At 37.7% G+C, this 18,600-nt stretch overlaps 2 protein-coding genes across 2 annotated transcripts; one reads left to right on the top strand and one right to left on the bottom strand.

Moving 5' to 3' along the window:
* Positions 1-1,702: 1,702 nt before the first annotated feature.
* On the bottom strand, positions 1,703-2,731 carry LOC100762090 (olfactory receptor 51T1). The gene has a single exon (XM_035441557.1). It carries the CDS (start codon positions 2,714-2,716, stop codon positions 1,709-1,711), a length of 1,008 nt encoding a protein of 335 aa, XP_035297448.1. The 5' UTR covers positions 2,717-2,731; the 3' UTR covers positions 1,703-1,708.
* A 14,318-nt stretch (positions 2,732-17,049) lies between these two features.
* Positions 17,050-18,000, top strand: LOC100759849 (olfactory receptor 51H1). Its single transcript, XM_027407982.1, has one exon. It carries the CDS (start codon positions 17,050-17,052, stop codon positions 17,998-18,000), a length of 951 nt encoding a protein of 316 aa, XP_027263783.1.
* The last annotated feature ends 600 nt before the right edge of the window (positions 18,001-18,600 follow it).

Here is an 18,600-nt window from a genome sequence, read left to right on the forward strand (position 1 = left end):
GAACTTATTTAGAGAATTACTGAAACATTGAAAGTAGTAACTAATAACATAAATTACAATGAACTATATGCCACACAGTATTAACTAAGTGATATTCACTAAATTAAATGTTAGGGATATCCTCAAGTTGTAGTCCTGATATTAAAGTTCTTACAGCCTGGTAGTGGAAAGAACATTAAATTAGTAATTAAATTTACTGACTGAGTGTGGAAACTTTAAGTGCACATAAATGATGTGCACTTAAATGGCTTATTGTGATGGAACATGAGCCTGGTGAAATATCTAAAGCACTTGACTTCACTGCTTAAAAGGAACTAATATAAATAATTTTAATTACAATTTGTTCCTTGGTAATGTCTATCTGAAAAGATAGAGTGAGCTAAGCAAAGCAGAATCACTATGTCACCAGTGTTTCTACCAAGCAGTAGAGTTTTCCGGAAAACTGAAACAAACAGAAAAGAGTTAAGGGCAGGTATTTCCTTCTTTCCAAAGAATCAGGTGGCTTAGATCACACTAACTGTTGCTTTACTGTGTTCAGACATGGGTTATTCTAGGTTGGATATAAAGATTTCTAATTTCATAAGTGGAAAAGATTTTAGAAAATTCTAATGTCCTATCAACACCACACTCAAAGCTACTTCCTTAATCAAGGTGGTCTCAACATGTCAGAATTGCATCAAAACTGATTATACCCGGCATAAAATCACTCATTGAGGAGCAGTGCAGACACTGTGTATGCAACTGTGACTAGTGAAGTTGTTGATGGGATGGAAGCAGCTAGGTGGGTAGAAGGCAGCAAACCCTTTCAAACTAAGGCTAATGTCTGTTATAGTGGGGCAGTCTCCACTAAAACCTAGCTAGAGAATAGGAATAAGAACCTATCCTAGCATGTCTAGGCCATGCAGTAACAATGAAGGGTAATATGTAACTTGATGTATTGTACTAAAGGGATAAACATAAGCAATTTAAATTGTAAAGACATTACCTTTGTAAAGACAATAAAAAGGATTAACAAAAGTATGAGTACCTGTGTAACAAAACAGGACTCTGATTTGAACGAAAAACAGCATGCAAGCCTTTTCTAGACTTTTTAATTACACATGTTTATGTCTGTGTCTTTGTACATATGAGTAACTTTTCCTTCATCAGCAGGAGTGGGAGGAAAATAACTTCATCACTCCCTGGGGAATGTGAACTTCCGTGGGAGAAGAGTTTACTTAGTCAAAAAATTATAAATATTGTCGTTTGTTTCTGCTCTAAATATCCCTGCTTTATAGTGAGATATTAATTCCATTGGAAGAATTTTGAAAGTTTTTTGTAATGTGTATACACATATGTACATGTGTGTGCACACATATGTTCCATGGTATTGGTCCAGATAAGAAGGAAATTTATGGGAGTCAGTTCTCTCCTCCCCAGGAGAGGTCCAGAGGATCAAACCCAGGTCTTCAGACTTTACAGCAAACTCATGGTGCTACCTCCCTGGTCATGAATGTATCATTCTGCACATGAGACTCCATATAAGTGCTTTAAATATTGTATTTCACACATTTGCTCACAAATTTGCTTTTAAATGTGTTTTTTTAAAGCTCTCATAAACTCAAGGTCATATGGTCTTTCTCTGCCCTATAATCAAGTTGAGTTTTTCCTTACTAACCATATTGCCTGGAGATAACACTAACCAATCATCTTCCCCTTTAACCATAACTCATGTACTAGAAAATTGTCTCCTTCTATCCCACCTTCCTCTGAGGCTCCTCATACTGTAGTCCCTTGATCCCTTGAATTGGAGCAGCTGATATATGGCCCGGCGAATAACCTTGGTCTTCAAGCTGTAAATGATTGGATTCAGCACAGGAGGCAAGAGAAGGTACATATTGGCCAAAATACTACAGATCACCCTGGGGGTAGAACTGGAGAGACGATGTGCCAAAGACAGTGTGATCATTGGCACATAGAAAATAGTCACAGCACAGATGTGGCAGACACATGTGCTAAGAGCTTTTTGTTGCTTTTTGGGGGCCACAATGCTCAGAACAGTACGAAGGATCAAGATGTAGGAGAAAAGAATGAACAATAAGTCAGTACCATTCAGGTAGAGCTGAAGAAACATTCCCCAAAAACTGCTGATCCAGGGGTTGGTGTATGTGAATTTGATCATGTCTGGATGGAAACAAAATGGATGGGAAAGCTCTTGGCCTCCCTGGAAGGACACACTGTTCACGGCCAGAATTGATGGAAACATGAAAACCACTTGCCTTATGCAGATGATCAGTCCAATCACCAAGCTCATCGTGTCTGTGAGGAAAGTGGCATACTTCAGAGGGCTACAGATAGCTATGTATCGATCAAACGCCATAGCTACCAACACTGAAGACTCCAGGAATGAGAAGCTATGCACAAAGTACATTTGAATTTGGCAAGCTTTAATGCTGATCTCCCGGGCATGAAACCAAAGAACGCCGAGGACAGTGGGAAGGGTTGTGATGGTCAGACCTAGATCAACAACAGAGAGCATGGATAGAAAATAGTACATGGGCTTGTGGAGATTCCGTTCAATAATAATAGCAAACAAGATAATACTGTTTCCCAAGAGTGCAATGGTGTAGAGACCACAAACAGGAATGGAGATCCAGACATGAGCAAGTTCCAATCCAGGAAAGGCAGTAAGAAAAAAGCTGGAAGAGGAGGACGTGGTGTTATTGAAGATCAGCATGGCAAGTTGAAGACACACTCTGGAAAAAAAGGCATGTGTGTCATCAGATCCTTCACAAATTATACAACTGTATTCTGTATCCAGAACTCCCCAACCTCTGTAACATGAAGAGATTAAAACCTCTGATCTAATTTCTAGAGCACTTTGGACCATTATTGCTAGAGCCTGGCCCCGTTTTCTTGCCTCTGCTCTCTCTAGATTTAAAAGATCGTGTGTTGAACTACTGTACCCACTGCTTATAGCTCAGCTCTTGAAAAGTGATTGAATCATAAAATCCCTGAAATCATGGATGTATTAATCCATTTAGATTAATAGGATAAAAGAAGTTTAGGAAATTTCAGGCAATGGTATCTACTTGAAGGAAGTTAGTCACTGAGGATGTGCCATAGAGGATTGCATTTTGATCCCTGGCTCTTCCTCTTTTTCTCTGTCCCACAGTTGCCATCAAATGAGCTATTTTTCTTCACCTTTGGTTTCTACCGTAGTGTCCTACCTTGCCACAGACATAAGCAACCAAGTCAAGTATCATAGACTCAAGCTGTAATACTAAATGAGCCTTTCCCCCTCATAAACTATTTATCTTAGACTCATTCTCATCTTATTTTCCAGGTTAGTCCTATCTTGAAATAAAATCTTATAAATATCTATCATGTAAATATAGACCACAAAATAAAACTGTCCATAAATTGTAACCTAACAGGACTTTGAGCTAAGTGACTAAGTTATCCCTGAGTTTTTCTTATGGACAGCACTAGAGTACTAGAGAAGCACATTGGTGCCACATTGCTACTTGTGATACACACAACATGATGCCCCTCTTAGCATATGCTTTAAGATGTTGCTGTCCAGATGAATCTTTTTACCTGAGTCATAGGTCACCCTCTTCTCATACTATCATAATCAATTTTTAGTATCATAGATGCTTTATTTCATTTTTTTATAACTGAAAGAATTCCAGGAAGTCTTCCTTTATCCACCTCACATATTTGTAAGCTGACCTCACTGCTCTCTGTTTCTGTGTCTCTGTGTGGCTTCCCAAATCCACCAAACCACATAGCTTCTATTCTTCCTTCCTATTACATGTTCTCACTGTTCTTTCTATGCCTTCTCTTTGAAATCCATCATGTGACTTTGAGCTTGCATACTGAAAACATACTGTTTCAAAGTGCCCTGTCAGGATTTCTGGACATTATTCTAGAAGAATTTTCATTTTCCCACCATATCCAACTAACCAGGGAAGTCTCTATCTGACCAACCATACTGGAGGTAACAATGGCCCATACAAGAGACTAGGAGCAATGACTCAGATAAAACTCACTCTATTCTATTCTTTAGTAATTCAAAAGCTTAAATCACTGACTCTAGCACCAACAGTAAGAGAGTCCAATCTCTGTAGTTCTCAGACACTACATATTTTTCATTTGTCAACATTCTATTACATTTTTTTTCACAATCTGCAACATAGGTTGACAACTCCAGAGCATGCTAAACTGAAAATTCTCTCTTGCTGATAAATTTTGGGACCACAATGTTTGCAACATGGATTAGATTTTAATTATATAGCAAAAATGACACTGAAAATTGGTATAAACAAGTTCCTTCCTCTCAATCTGCTTGAGTGTTAGTTTCTTGATACTTATGGCAAGTGTGTCTTACGTCTCTCAGATGTAAGATATGGAACAATAGAAAGCTTTGGTTAATAATATTGATTGCAGAACACTTACAGTCATAATAAAAAGTTTTGATTTCTAGATCCTTTTCTTTCCTCCTTTTTTCTCCCTGTCCTCTGTCTCTTCATCTCAATTACTATAAGCATCTAACAATGTCCCTCTATTTCTTCAACCACATATCTATCTTCCAAGATTTTCTTGAGTTTTATCCAATCTTTCTCCTCCCATCTCTCACTCTTCAATGCCCCCCCTCTTCAATCTCTTCCCATATACACACTCCACTTACCTGGTCACATCTCTTGAGTCTCTTCATGTAACAGAGATAAACCAGTTCCCAAGGAGGAGACTATATAAGGAGTCTCACAGAGTCATCAGACAACAGTCTGATTACTGAAGTACACTGGGTAAAGACAAGAGTGATGAGATCAATATGAAAAGTTCCCCCAAAGCAGCTCAGACATAACTTAGCACACTGCTTCAGGCTCAAACAAACCTCATCTATCAAAGCTGGGAGCAAAGGCCTAGCCCAGAGGCTGCCTGTAATAGGGGTCTACAGAAACAGCCTGCCTGTGTCAGATAACTACATCCATATCTCTTTACACAGCCCTGAGCTACAGATTATCAGCCAAAGAAGCTTCCTAAATGTCAGAGATTAACCAGGACAGGGTAGAGAAAGTAATCCCTCTCTTCTATGATGCTAATATACCCTTTTTCTAACAGGTTCTAATACCTCACCAACAATTCCCCATAATAGTTGAGTCATGCCTGCTTCCTACTTAGCTTCTAAGTATAAGCAACTTAATATTTGATGAGCACAGAAACTATACTATACTTATTAAATATATTGTTATATGCATTTGCAATCAATCTAGTGAGTTAAGTGTTTTCTTCATTTTGTCGTAGCTGAAGGAATTAAAGGCCAGAGATTTTTAGTAACTTTATGTAAAAGCTAACACATTACAGAGCTGGAATTTAAGTGCATGCCTTATTGCAAGGTTCTGAAATTTACTCAATCAGCTTTGATACCCTCTCCAGTAAACTGTTTTATCCACATCATGGGTAAGTATGGTTTCAATGTTTCATCCTCAATTATCCCATCCTATAGATCTCCTGATTCCAGCTGCAGGAACATGTTCAATTTAAATCTTATTTTGACTAGAATTCAGCTTTCTATAGCTAGTATTAAATTAATAATCTTTATAATAGTTAATTTTCCCTGGCTTTGCCTCTTTTAAACATATTTTCATAGTTTCTTATATGATGAACACACAATAAAAGAACATATCACAATAAGTATCTAGAGATTAATGATTTTGCATAATACACATTAAGAAAAGTTCCTATTTACATGCAAATACATTATTTCCCACAGAGGCTAAGATTTCAAACAAGACTTAAAACATTGAGTCTAGAAAAGAAAGAAAATATTTAAAAAGCTGTCTTACTAAATAGCAGCCTTTTTATATACAATCTACAAATGGACTGACAAAGAAATCAGGGATACAGCACCTTTCACAATAGCCTCAAATAATATGAAATATCTTGGGGTAACTCTAACCAAGCAAATGAAAGACTTCTATGATAAAAATTCTAGCCATTGAAAAAATTAAAGAGGATATCAGAGGATGGGAAGACATCCATGCTTGTGGATCAGTAGGATTAACCTAATAAAAATATCTTTTCTAACTAAAGCAATTACAAATTCAATACAATTCCACTCAAAATTTCAACACAATTCTTCACAGATCTTGAAGGGACAATTCTCAGTTTCATATAGAAACACAGAAAACACAAGATAGAAAAAAACAATCCTGGACCTGATGAAGGTAATACCATCTGTAACTTAAAATTGCACTAAGGACCTATAGTAATAAAGAGTGTGGTAATTGCATAAAAACAGACTTGAATTGAAGACCCAGACATAAATGCACATGACTATGAACACCTGGTTTTCCTTATAAAGAAACCAAAAGTACACACAATAAAGCAGCAGCATCTTCAACAAATAGTATTGGTCAAATTGGATGGCTGCATGTAGGAGAATGCAAATAGATTCATACTTATCATCCTTCACAAAACTCAACTCTAAATGAATCAAAGACCTCAACATAAAACCAGATATAGTGAACCTGATACAAAAGAAAGTAGGAATAACGCCAAACTCAAAATGACACATGAAAAGACTTTCTGAACTGACTGCTAGCACAGGAACTAAGTTGAAAAACAATAATAAATGTGACCTATGATACAGAAAAGCTTCTACAAGCAAAGGACTCTGCCATTTGCTCAAAGTAGCAGCTAACAGAATGGGAAATTATTTTTACCAATTACACACCCAATAGAAATGTCCTTAATATGTAAAAAACTAGATATAAAACTAGTCTACAATCCATACTGCCAGAGCAGCTAGGAAACAAGGAGGACCCTAAGAGAAGATTGCATAGTCCCTTGAAGAAGGAGATGGGGATAAGAACCCCTGACCAAAGTAGGAGTCCAGGAACAGGGAGAGGAAGGAGAGCCTTCAGCCTGTTGCTGTTTGAAGCAGAAACAGACACCCACAGCTAAGCACTGAACCATACTACTGGAATTCAGTTGTGGAGAGGAAGGAGGGATGAACAAAGGAGCCAAGACGGGGCTGGAGAGACCTGCAGAAACAGTGGACCTGACCTACTGATAGCATGGAGACTCTTGTCATAAAGCTGGGGAAACAGCATTGGACCAAACCAAGCCCTCTGAATGTGAGTGCCAGCTAGGAGGCCATGACAGTCTATGGGACCCCCTAATAGTGGAGCCAGTCTTTATCCCTAGAGTACTATGGAGCCTATTCCCTATGGAGGGATACTATTGCAGCCCAGATACAACAAGGAGGGCCTAGGCCCTCCCCCAAATGATAAGACAGACTTTGAAGGTCCCCTGTGGAGGGCCTCACTATCCCTGGGGAGGAGTTGGAGGATGGGTTGGGGGGTTTGGTGGGGAATATGGGAGGATGGGAGGGTGCGGGGATGGGGAGATGGATATGTAAATATGAGTAGTAATTAAAAAATTAAAAAATTATCGTTATTGTAAAAAAAACTCCCACTCATATAGCCACTTTGGAAATCAGTATGGTGGTTCCTCAGGAAAATGGGAATCAGTCTACCACAAGATCTAGCAATTCCACTCTTAGGCATATACCCAAAAGATACACATTCATACAACAAGGACATATGTTCAACCACGTTCATAGCAGCATTATTTGTAATAACCAGAACCTGAAAGCATCCTAGAGGCCCTTCAAAAGAATAATGGATAGAGAAAATGTGGTACATTTACACAATGGAGTACTACTCAGCAGGAGAAAATATGGAATCTTGAAATTCACAGGCAAATGGATGGAACTAGAAGAAACTATCCTGAATGAGGTAACCCAGTCAAAAAAGACAAACATGGTATGTACATACTCATGTATGGATTTTAGACATAGAGCAAAGGATTACCAGCCTACAATCCACACTGCCAGAGAGACATGCATGGTTCCCCAGAGAAGGGGTAAGGGTGCACATTGGGAGCCTGGGGGGAGAGGGAGCTAGGAGAAAGAGAAGGGAAGAAGAGGAGGGGAGAGGAGGACATAAGGGAGCAGGGAAGTTGAGTCTGGGGAAGAATAGAGGAGAGAAAGATAAGAGATACCATAATAGAGGGAGCCATTATAGGTTTAAAGAGAAATCAGGCACTAGAAAAATGTCCAGAGATCTACAAGTATGACACTAACTAACAATCTAAGTGATAGTGGAGAGACTATCTTAAATGCCCTTCTCTGATAATAATATTGATGGCTACCTTATATGTCATACTAGAGCCTTCATTCAGTAAGTAGCTGACAGAAACAGAAGCAGACACCACAGCTAAACACTGAGATGAACTCTGGCATCCAGTTGCAGAGAGGGAGGAATGATGAGCAAAGGGGTCAAGACCAGGCTGGAGAAACCCACAGAAATAGCTGACCTGAACAAGGTGGATCTCAGGGACCATAGACTGATATCTGGGAAACCAGCATAGGACTGATCCAGACCCCTTGAACATGGGTGTCATTGAGGAGGCCTCAGCATATTATGGGACCTCTGGTAGTAGATCAGTATTGATCCCTAGTAAAAGATTGGACTTTGGGAGCCCATTCCACATAGAGGGATACTCTCTCAGCCTAGACACATGGGGCCCTGTGACAGCCTAGGCCCTGACACAAATGATATGATAGACTTTGAAGATCCCCATGGAAGGCCTCACCCTCCCTGGGGAGCAGGAAGGATAGAATAGAGGGTCTGTGGGGGAGGAGGGGAGAGAGAGGAAACTGGGATTGATATGTAAAACAAGCTTGTTTCTAATTTAAATTAAAAAAGAAAAATCTCAATTAAAAAATGTGGCACAGGTCTGAACAGAATCTTTAAGAAACTCAAATGGCTGAAAACACTTAAAAGTGGTGATTAACATCCTTAGTTATCAGGGAAATACAAATCAAATTACTTTGAGATTTCATCTTACTCATGTCAGAATTGCTAATAAAACAATTGACAGCTCATTCTGGCAATGATGCAGAGTAAGGCAAACACTCATCCATCACTGATGGGTGTGCAAACTTGTACAGTCACTATGGAAATCAAAGTGGCAGTTCCTTGCAAAGACAGAACTCAATCTACCTCAAGACCCAGCTATAGTACCCTTGGGCATATACCACAGAGACATTTGCTCAATAATGTTTGTTGCAACTCTATTCATAATAGCCTGAAACTGGAAACAACCTAGATGTCCCTCAACAGATGAATGGATAAATAAAAAGCGGTACATTTTTAAAATAGTGTATTACTCAGCCATTAAAAAAAAATAAAATCACAAAATTTACTGGTAAATTAATGGAACTTGAAAAAAATCCTCCTGAGTGAGGCATCCCAGACACAGAATGACAAATATTGTATGTATTTGCTTATATATGGCATTAGTTGTTAAGTCAATGATAACCAAGCTACAAACCATAGAACTGTGGAGGTTAGGTATAGAGTAAGGGACTAGGGGGTAACCAATATATCTTCCTAGGAAAGGGAAATAGAATAGATAATTATAGATGGATGGGGTGCTGAAACAGGATGATCACATGGGGAGAGTATAAACAGGAGCGAAAGATGGAATATGGAGAGTGACAGTAACAATTAAGGTCCATTTGAAGGAAGGGTAATATGAAAACCTAATACAATAGAAGCTTTTATAAAATATATACATATGTGGCCTGGGTTTAATCCCAGCACTTGGGAGGCAGAGGCATGTGGATCTCTATGAGTTTGAAACCAGCCTGGTCTACAAGAGCTAGTTCCAGGACATCCTCCAAAGCCACAGAGAAACCCTGCCTCAAAAAACCAATGTGTGTGTGTGTGTGTGAGTGTGTGTGTGTGTGTGTGTGTGTGTGTGTGTGTGTGTGTGTGTGTGTGTGTGATGTGTGTGTGTGTGTGAAGGTAATCTAGATGAAATCCCCAAATAACATGAGAGACAGAGTCTCAACTGACAGTCTCTTGTCACTAGATGAGGCTTCCAATTCCAGGAATGGGTTGCATCTAATTGAATTGTTGGTCAAAAGGGTCCTAGGGGAACCCTAACACAATCCAGGCTGTTTCCAAATCTACAGGTTGTTCTTCACAAACTGAACACAAGACCCCATTGCTGAAGCCAAACCTACTCAAGTCATTGAATATGGAGAAGTTGAGCTTGCACTTACATAGAACCTTTATACCTAAGTGTTTGTGTCTTTATAAAGGAAAGTACTTTATATAAAATCAAAGGAGAAATGTAAACCCCAACCCAATCACATCCTTTTTGATCTACAATGGTGCACTGCCTGCTAGATACGCTAGTGCAATGGTGACACAAAATATGTGGGAATAACCAAACAATATCTTATTGGACTTAAGGCCCACTGCACAGATAGAACCTATACCCAACATTGTTTGGGTAACCAAGAATCTGAGACTAGGTTAAAATCAAATATAAAAGAAAACAACAACAAAACATATGACAATATAATGACTCTTAGAGATATTCTACTATAATCATAGATGAGTGTCTTGCTTAGCTATCATCAGAGAAGCTTCCTCCTGCAGCAGTTGCAACAAAAATGTCCACAGCTAGACATTATGCAAAGAATGAGAGACCTTGGAACATTAAATACTAAACAGTGTATCTCCATCAAATCCCTGTCCTTAGGGCTCTAAAAACTCTGCAGAAGAGCTGGAAGAAAGAGTGTAAGTCAGAGGGGATGGAGACCACCACGAAAACAAAGCCCTCTGAATCATCAGGATCAATGCACATATAAATTTACTGAAACTGGGGCAGCATACCCAGAGCCTACATGGGTCTGCATTAGATGTGTTCCTACGGCTGAAAGGACACATGCTCCCATCCATAACCCAGACACTATCTCAAGTTGATAACCACTTACAAATGAAAATTAAGTTATCTCCAAGGGAGTCTCACTGGGGAAACAAATTACTCTTAAGGGTAGGCTGCAAGCCCAGCAATACATGGCCAACAGAAAACAAACTCAATGATATCATTGGAGGTTCCTTGTCTCATAATATTGTCAGGGCTTTTTAAATTTTATCTTATTTTGTTTTTATTTTATTATATTTTATTTGTGTATTTTTTCTCTTTTTACCTTACAGGTCCTTTTTTTATATACCATGGCTTCCAATTTAACATTGGAACAATCCCAATTTTTATGGGATTTCTGCATATGGGAACAAGTGGGCCTCTGCATCTATATCTGTTTCTTGTGCTTTTTCTTGGACTCTTTTCTTTTTGTTTGTTTGTTTTGTCTTATTCTGATGTATTTTTTACCTTATTATAACATATTTTATTTTATTATTATCCCTTAGAAGGTTGTTTTTTCTAATAAGAGACAAAATGGGATTGATCTGGTTGAGAATGGAAGCTCAAAGGCACTGGGAGGAGTACAGGAAGGTGAAACCATAAGCAGGATATATTTTTGAGGAAAAAAGGCTACTTTCAATAAAAGGAAAAAATAGTTGTCATTGGTTATTAAAATCAGTGTACCAAGTTTATCCCACAGGCACTGGGCTATTCTAAGCACTCGATGTACACTGTATTTACCAATTGTATTGTATGTAGGATAGTAGAAAGGGAACACACACTGAACACTGTTAGGTTGTCATGTTGAGTGTAAGAATCCAGCGTAATAAAATGGAGATCAGAGAACCTATTTGTACAAAGGTTGAAATTGAAATCCAAAGTGTGGAAATGTTCTTTTAGCTCAATGCATGTGTTGTTATTTACACATGCAATTTCTTTTTGAACATTTTCTCTCTTGTTTATAATTCTTTACACACCACACACTTTATAATATATATGGAAATAGATACATGAAGACACAAAAAAGAACTAGCCATATTAAACACTGAATGCATCATGGTTATAATGGAGTAATGTCAACTCAAATGTGGAGTAGGTTTAACTATATGGGTAAGGGCAGAGAGGTGGGAAACTATTTTCTAATATTCCACACCACAATAAGATGGTTATGACTTAAAATAATATTTTATCTGTTTTGTGAAAATCAAAAAAAAAAGGTGGCTTAAAATCTCCTTACCAGTAATAACAGTATGTTGCTTACAGCCCTCATCTGATCAGCACTCTATGGCATGTGTTGAAATATCACATTATGCTTCATTAATGTGCCAATGAACACATATTAAATGGGTTTTGAAAACTGTTAGAAAGAAAAGTTAAATAAATGGGAGATGTTAATCTATTATTTTGACTTGTTTCAGGATAGTGTGTGGAGCCCCTGGGAATGTCTAATTGTGATACATAGTTTCTGTCCCAAAGGCACTTAGTGGTAGTGTTACTTGTGTTCTCGGTTCCTTATAGTCAAGCATGTCCATGAGCCCTGTGCACATACAAGTGGATGCACAGTAAATGGGCAGTGGACCTCCTCTTCTGATGAAAGCCAGGTAAGATGCTAAGTCTAGGTAGACCAAGCACATTGGGCAGAGATTATTGAAAATGGAAATGGAAGGAAGAGAACAGAGCAGGGGAACAGAAAGGAACGGGGGAGGCAGGTGTATTACAGGACTGCAAAGCAAAGAGCAGAGATGTTTAGATGATGGGTTTGGAGTAAGAGACACAAACTAAAGATCATGGGAACTGAGTGAGAAATTTGCAAGAAACTTGCAAACAATACATTTTTCCCAGGTGAAAACATCAAAGCCTGTTATGAACTATATATGGGGTAGAATTCCCATGCAGGCCACATAGTGACACTGTATACTTTGTTTCCTCACACAACCTTTAAATTTGGCATATATATATATTTGTTAAATAAACTTTTTCAATTTTTTAATTTGATCCCAGTCCTTCCTTTTTATAGAGCCCTCATATTCTCAACTCCCTTCCCACTCTCTTAATTAATAATAACTATTTCTACATTGCAACATATAAAATTAATCATGATATTCTTAGCCATCACAGAAACAACTTGAAATAGAACGGAGATACTTTTAAATCGTGAGATTAACAGGTAATGAGGCCACAGACAGAAATGAGTAACTAGGTTCCTATAGGTAGCTGTTATCATACTAGGCTCCACTTTCTTTATATTTTCTTCAAGCATCTATTTTATCCATGACCAAAATTTCTAGGCACACAAGCCTATATCCAACACTGTTCCATCCTGTCTCTAATTCCTTCAATATCAAGCAAACACAAAAAATTACCAAGAGAAAAATAGATATCAATGTGTATCAAGCAGATGCATGGGCACCTTCCCCAAATGGTTAGATTTATTTGACCTGTTGGAGAGATTAAGAGTCCATGTTTTATTTAATTTTTTTCATTTTGCATACTAGCCCCAGTTCCCCTCCCTCCTCTTTTCCTGCCTCCCCACCTCCCTCCATCCAGCCCCCATTCGGCCCCCATACACTCATCCGAGGAGGTAAGGCCTCCCTTGGACAGTCAACAAAGTCTGGTATACCAAGTTGAAGCTGGACCAACACCATCACCACCCCCTGTATCAAGGGTGAACAAGGTATCTTACCACAGGTGTTGGGCTCCCATTCACATACCCAGGATAAGGCCTGGGTCCCACTGCCTGAGAGCTCCCCCCCCACACACACATACACACACAGATCAAGCCATATATCTGTTACCCAAATTCAGAGGGTTCATATAGGATCCCCAGCTGTCAGTCCAGAGAGTCCATGAGCTCCCACTAGCTCAGGTCAGCTGTCTCTGTGGTTTTCCCAATCATGATCTTGACCCCCATCCCTTGCTCATATGATCCCTCCTCCCTCTCTTCAACTAAGCTCCAGCTCAACTCAGTGCTTGTCTGTGTATCACTGCATCTGCTTCTATGTTACTGGATGTAGGTTTTATGATGACTATAGGGGTAGTCAGTAATCTGATTATAGGGGAAGGCCAGTTCAGGTACCCTCTCCACTATTGCTAGAAATCTTAGCTGGGGTCATCTTTGTGGATTCCTGGGGATTTCCCTAACATCCCTAACACCATAATGGCTCCCTCTATCAAAATATCTCTTTCATTGTTCCCTCCTCTATTCCTTCTGCAAGTCATCTGAAGCTCTCATCACTTCCCATCCCCTCCCTTTTACTCCCCTTCCCAGTTTACCCAGATTTTAACTATTTCTCTTTCCTAGGGCTCCCTGTGTATGTCCCTCTTAGGGTCCTCCGTTCCACCTAGCTTCTCTGTGGTTGTGGATTGTAGCCTGGTTTGTCCTTTGCTTTACATCTAATATCCATTTATTAGTGAGTATGTACCATGTTTGTCTCTCTGGCTCTGGGTTACCTCACTCGGGATGGTTTTTTTCTAGTTCTATTCATTTGCCTGCAAATTTCAAGATGTCATTTTTTTTGGTTTTTTAGTTTCCATGTTTTAATAGCTGCTCAGGTGATACTAATGTAGATGTGATTTACAAGCACTAATTCCATATTCTAAATACTTAGATAGTTACAATATTAATTATACATTTGAAAGCCAAAGAACATCAGTGCACTGTATATCTAATTCACCAATATGTTTCAAAGCAAACACTCAAATTCAGAGCCCTGAAATTTTGATGCTCACTCTAGGATGTAATAGCCTGCTTATGATGGTGATTTCACTGTGTAACAGTCTGCTTCTGATGTCCTTGGGATTTTCTTTCTTTCTTACCTCTGATTTTGTTTTTCCTTAACCTTTTACTGTGGCATTTAGATTTTGATAGATATTTTATACATCAGTATTAAGTTAATCCTAAGAAAATGATAAATATGCTCCCTATGCCCATTGTGGTATTATTAAAATGTTTATTTGACTCCAATATATCAACTCAAATATAAAGATATATGAAATAGGGACATTTTATGCTTTTACAAATTGTTGGTTAGGCTGGTGTATATGTCAGTAGTATAACATATTCTTAAGATGCATGCCTTCAGTTCAATGGCCATCTGGCAGAAACAAGGAAGGAAGGAAGGAAGGAAGGAAGGAAGGAAGGAAGGAAGGAAGGAAGGAAGGAAGGAAGGAAGGGAGGAAGGAAGGAAGGAATGAAGAATGGAAAAAGAAGATAGGGGAGAAGAAAGTAAAACTAATTAAATTAATACATGTTCATTTGTGCCATGTCAGGTTCTTATCTAAACTGACATTAGATATAGTATTGATATAAGATTTTATTTTAAGCTACACAGAGAAACCTTGTCTCAAAAATCCAAAATAAAATAAAATAAAAAATGTTATTTTTTCATTATATTTTGGAAATCTTCATGTCTTGAGATACATATTTTTATATGTTGCCAATATTATACTTTGATGATTGAAGTAACTTCAAACTGCAAAGAGAAACAGCAAGTAGAATTTTGTTGTTTTTAATATTATACAGAATATAACTGCAAAATTGTGTTGTGTTTCTCCCTTAAAACTATTAAATAGCCATACCACTCATGAATTTCTTAATATTCATGGCTTTATTCATAAGACAATGTTTGCAATTATAATGAAATAGTCTATATATTTTACATCAACTTAGGAATATGTTGTGTATAACATTTGTGTAGATCTCTATACTTAAGTTTGTTATGATTAGAATGTTTTAAATTTTACCTGTTTTCAATTTTAACCCACTTGAGATTATCACCAAATTCCTGTTTACTCTTATAGGCACATTTCTGTATTTATAGGCATTATTGCCCTCTGCTTCCTTCTACAGTTATCAGCGATACTCTTTAAAAAGACTCTGGAAAATAACAATTCTAGCGATGACAGAATCTTGGTTTGAGTAAATAAATAATATAGCTAAGTCATGATGTGGAGCTGAAAGACGGGAAGATTAAATTCCTTTATGAGTATATGACACTCAACTACTCTCTATTATGAACTTCTTGCAAAAATATGAAACTTTGAATCAAAATGAGAAATATATTGACCAAAAAAACATTCACCAGGTTTTACCTTATGGGTAATTTCTTTCATTTTTCCTTCCAGAAGAAACATTACAATTATTGACTACTAACTTCCTATCTTCATAGCATAGACATTGAGATAACATACTTGCAAATTTGTGTGAATTGAAGATATCAAAGAGAAGAATAAATGTTGTGATTTTTGTGTCATCACAGCATATAATGGTTGAAAGATGCTACCTTGAAAGTAAAGATGGCCTAAGACTCTGGGTAGCTTTTAATGAAATTTCTACTTGTAAAAACATATATCTTATAAAAACATTAACATTAATTGCAGAATAAGGAAATCACATGAGGAAAACCTCAGTGGGTGTATATGATCAATAAGAGAACCTTAAAGAAAATGGCACACAGCTGCCCAGCCCTCAGAAAGACATAGTCATATGCTTTACAGAAATTTTTGCAAATTGGCTCATGTTGGGTTTCAAGAATGGTTCCTAAATTATGATGTTAAATGAAATGCAAGTGGTATATTCTTATATGTTTCACATATGGGTGTATATGGGCTGGTAAATTTTATACTATGCTTTTTGCCACACTAAAATAGGTTAAGGAAAATAGCATCTATTTTTTAATTTGTGATGATGAAATGTTATTTCAAAAAATTTTTATCCAACAAAATGTCATTTTTCCACATAGTTCATTGTGAATATGCTGGATTCAATGTGAGGCAGATGAATGGATTGCTTATATGTATATATTCATATATTTTTACATATGAATGTGTATGAGAGTTTGTATGGCTGTGGGCTTGTGAAATTGGATGTCAGTATGGAACTAAGAGTTTAGTGGCTTTTAAATTATTATTTTTAGCTCATTCTCCAGGCTAACAATAAGTTATATGTTTGCTTATTTTCTCTTAAACCTTGAAAAATTGTCAAAAGAAGAAGAGATTTAAGCTTTTTAATGTGTTAACATGGACTGTTATTATCATTTTCATTTTCCAGGTGAACAAATAAGCCCAAGAAAAGGCACCTTGGCACATGTTAACTGTTGAGGAAAGACAAAGGCAACATAATATATAAGAAAGGCAGACATTGTGCTTTAACTTTACTTTCATCTGTTGTTTTATTTATGCAATCATAAAGCCATTTAATTCTTTTGTATGAGGCTATATTTCAATTTTGGAGTGTGAACTAGTGAGAGAGTTAGCTTACTTCTTGGTGAGAGCACTATGATAAACTTGAATGGATCGCATGCCAGTCGCCCAGTTTTCATTCTGACAGGCATCCCAGGGATGCCAGACAAGAACCCATGGATGGCCTTTCCCTTGGGATTTCTCTACATACTCACCCTCCTGGGAAATGGCACCATCTTAGCAGTTGTCAAGGTGGAGCAGAGCCTCCATGAGCCTATGTACTTCTTCCTCTGCATCTTGGCTCTGACTGATGTTAGTCTCTCCATGTCCACTCTGCCCTCTATGCTCAGCATCTTCTGGTTCAATATCCCTGAGATCCCCTTTGATGCATGTGTGACACAGATGTTCTTCATTCATGTGTTTGGATTGGTAGATTCTGGAGTCTTATTGTCCATGGCCTTTGACAGATTTGTGGCCATCCGAGACCCTCTGCATTATGCTTCCATCCTCACTAATGGTGTTATTGGAAAGATTGGACTAGTTGTCTTTGCCCGAGCAGTCTGTGTGGTGTTCCCTGTGCCTTTTCTTATAAAGAGGCTGCCCTTCTGTCATCCCAATGTCTTATCTCATTCATATTGTCTTCACCAAGATATGATGCGCCTAGCCTGTGCAAGCACCCGTGTCAACAGCCTCTATGGCCTCATTGTCGTCATCCTCACATTAGGGCTTGATGCCCTCATCATTCTCTTCTCCTACATACTCATCCTGAAGACAGTGCTGGGCATTGCCTCCAGAGCCGAGAGGCTCAAAGTCCTCAACACCTGCCTCTCCCACATCTGTGCTGTGCTTCTCTTTTATATTCCTTTCATTGGTGCCACTATGATCCACAGATTTGGGAAACATTTATCACCAATTATGCACATGCTCATGGCCAATATCTACCTTCTTCTCCCCCCTGTGCTAAACCCCATTGTCTACAGTGTGAAGAACAAACAGATAAGAGGTCGGGTCATGCGAGTGTTGCAGGGAAGAAAGAGCAGAGCCTAGTCAAATGAAATCACATGTAAAATAAAAATTAAGTTAACCCTGGAGCAATCCATTTTTCTACTTTCAACAGATATGATACAATCAAATTTTGAAATCTGATTAGAATATAATGTAGGAATGAACAAGGCTATAGGCAAAGGTAAAGCACATCGTTTTGTTATGGTTATATTCAATTTAGAAAATATGTATTTATATCTGCTATCATAAATCAAATTTAATTTGGTGATATTGTACTTTTTGTCTAAAAAATGGGCATGAGTACTACTAATAATGTACTATCTGTTTACAGATAACCTTTATGAGTGTCTTCTTTGTTCTTTCTATTAGTTCTTTGAGAATTCATTCTTATAGTGTTAAGTAATATTTGATGTATCAGTTAAGAAATAGTTGCATCAAGAGTAATTCAATAAGTCCCACAATGATACTCAGTAACTGGGATATGGAATATTTTATTTTTAACAGAAAAAAGAACACAATTCAATTACCTTTATGTCTAGGTATTTATATTTTAAAAAGATTCTGTGATAAAATTAAATTATACACATTATTCCTAGTACATATCTTTTCTTTTAAATGATAACAATTTTCCTTTACATATTT

Source organism: Cricetulus griseus, chromosome 3 (genome assembly GCF_003668045.3).
Source record: "Cricetulus griseus strain 17A/GY chromosome 3, alternate assembly CriGri-PICRH-1.0, whole genome shotgun sequence".
NCBI lineage: Eukaryota > Metazoa > Chordata > Mammalia > Rodentia > Cricetidae > Cricetulus > Cricetulus griseus.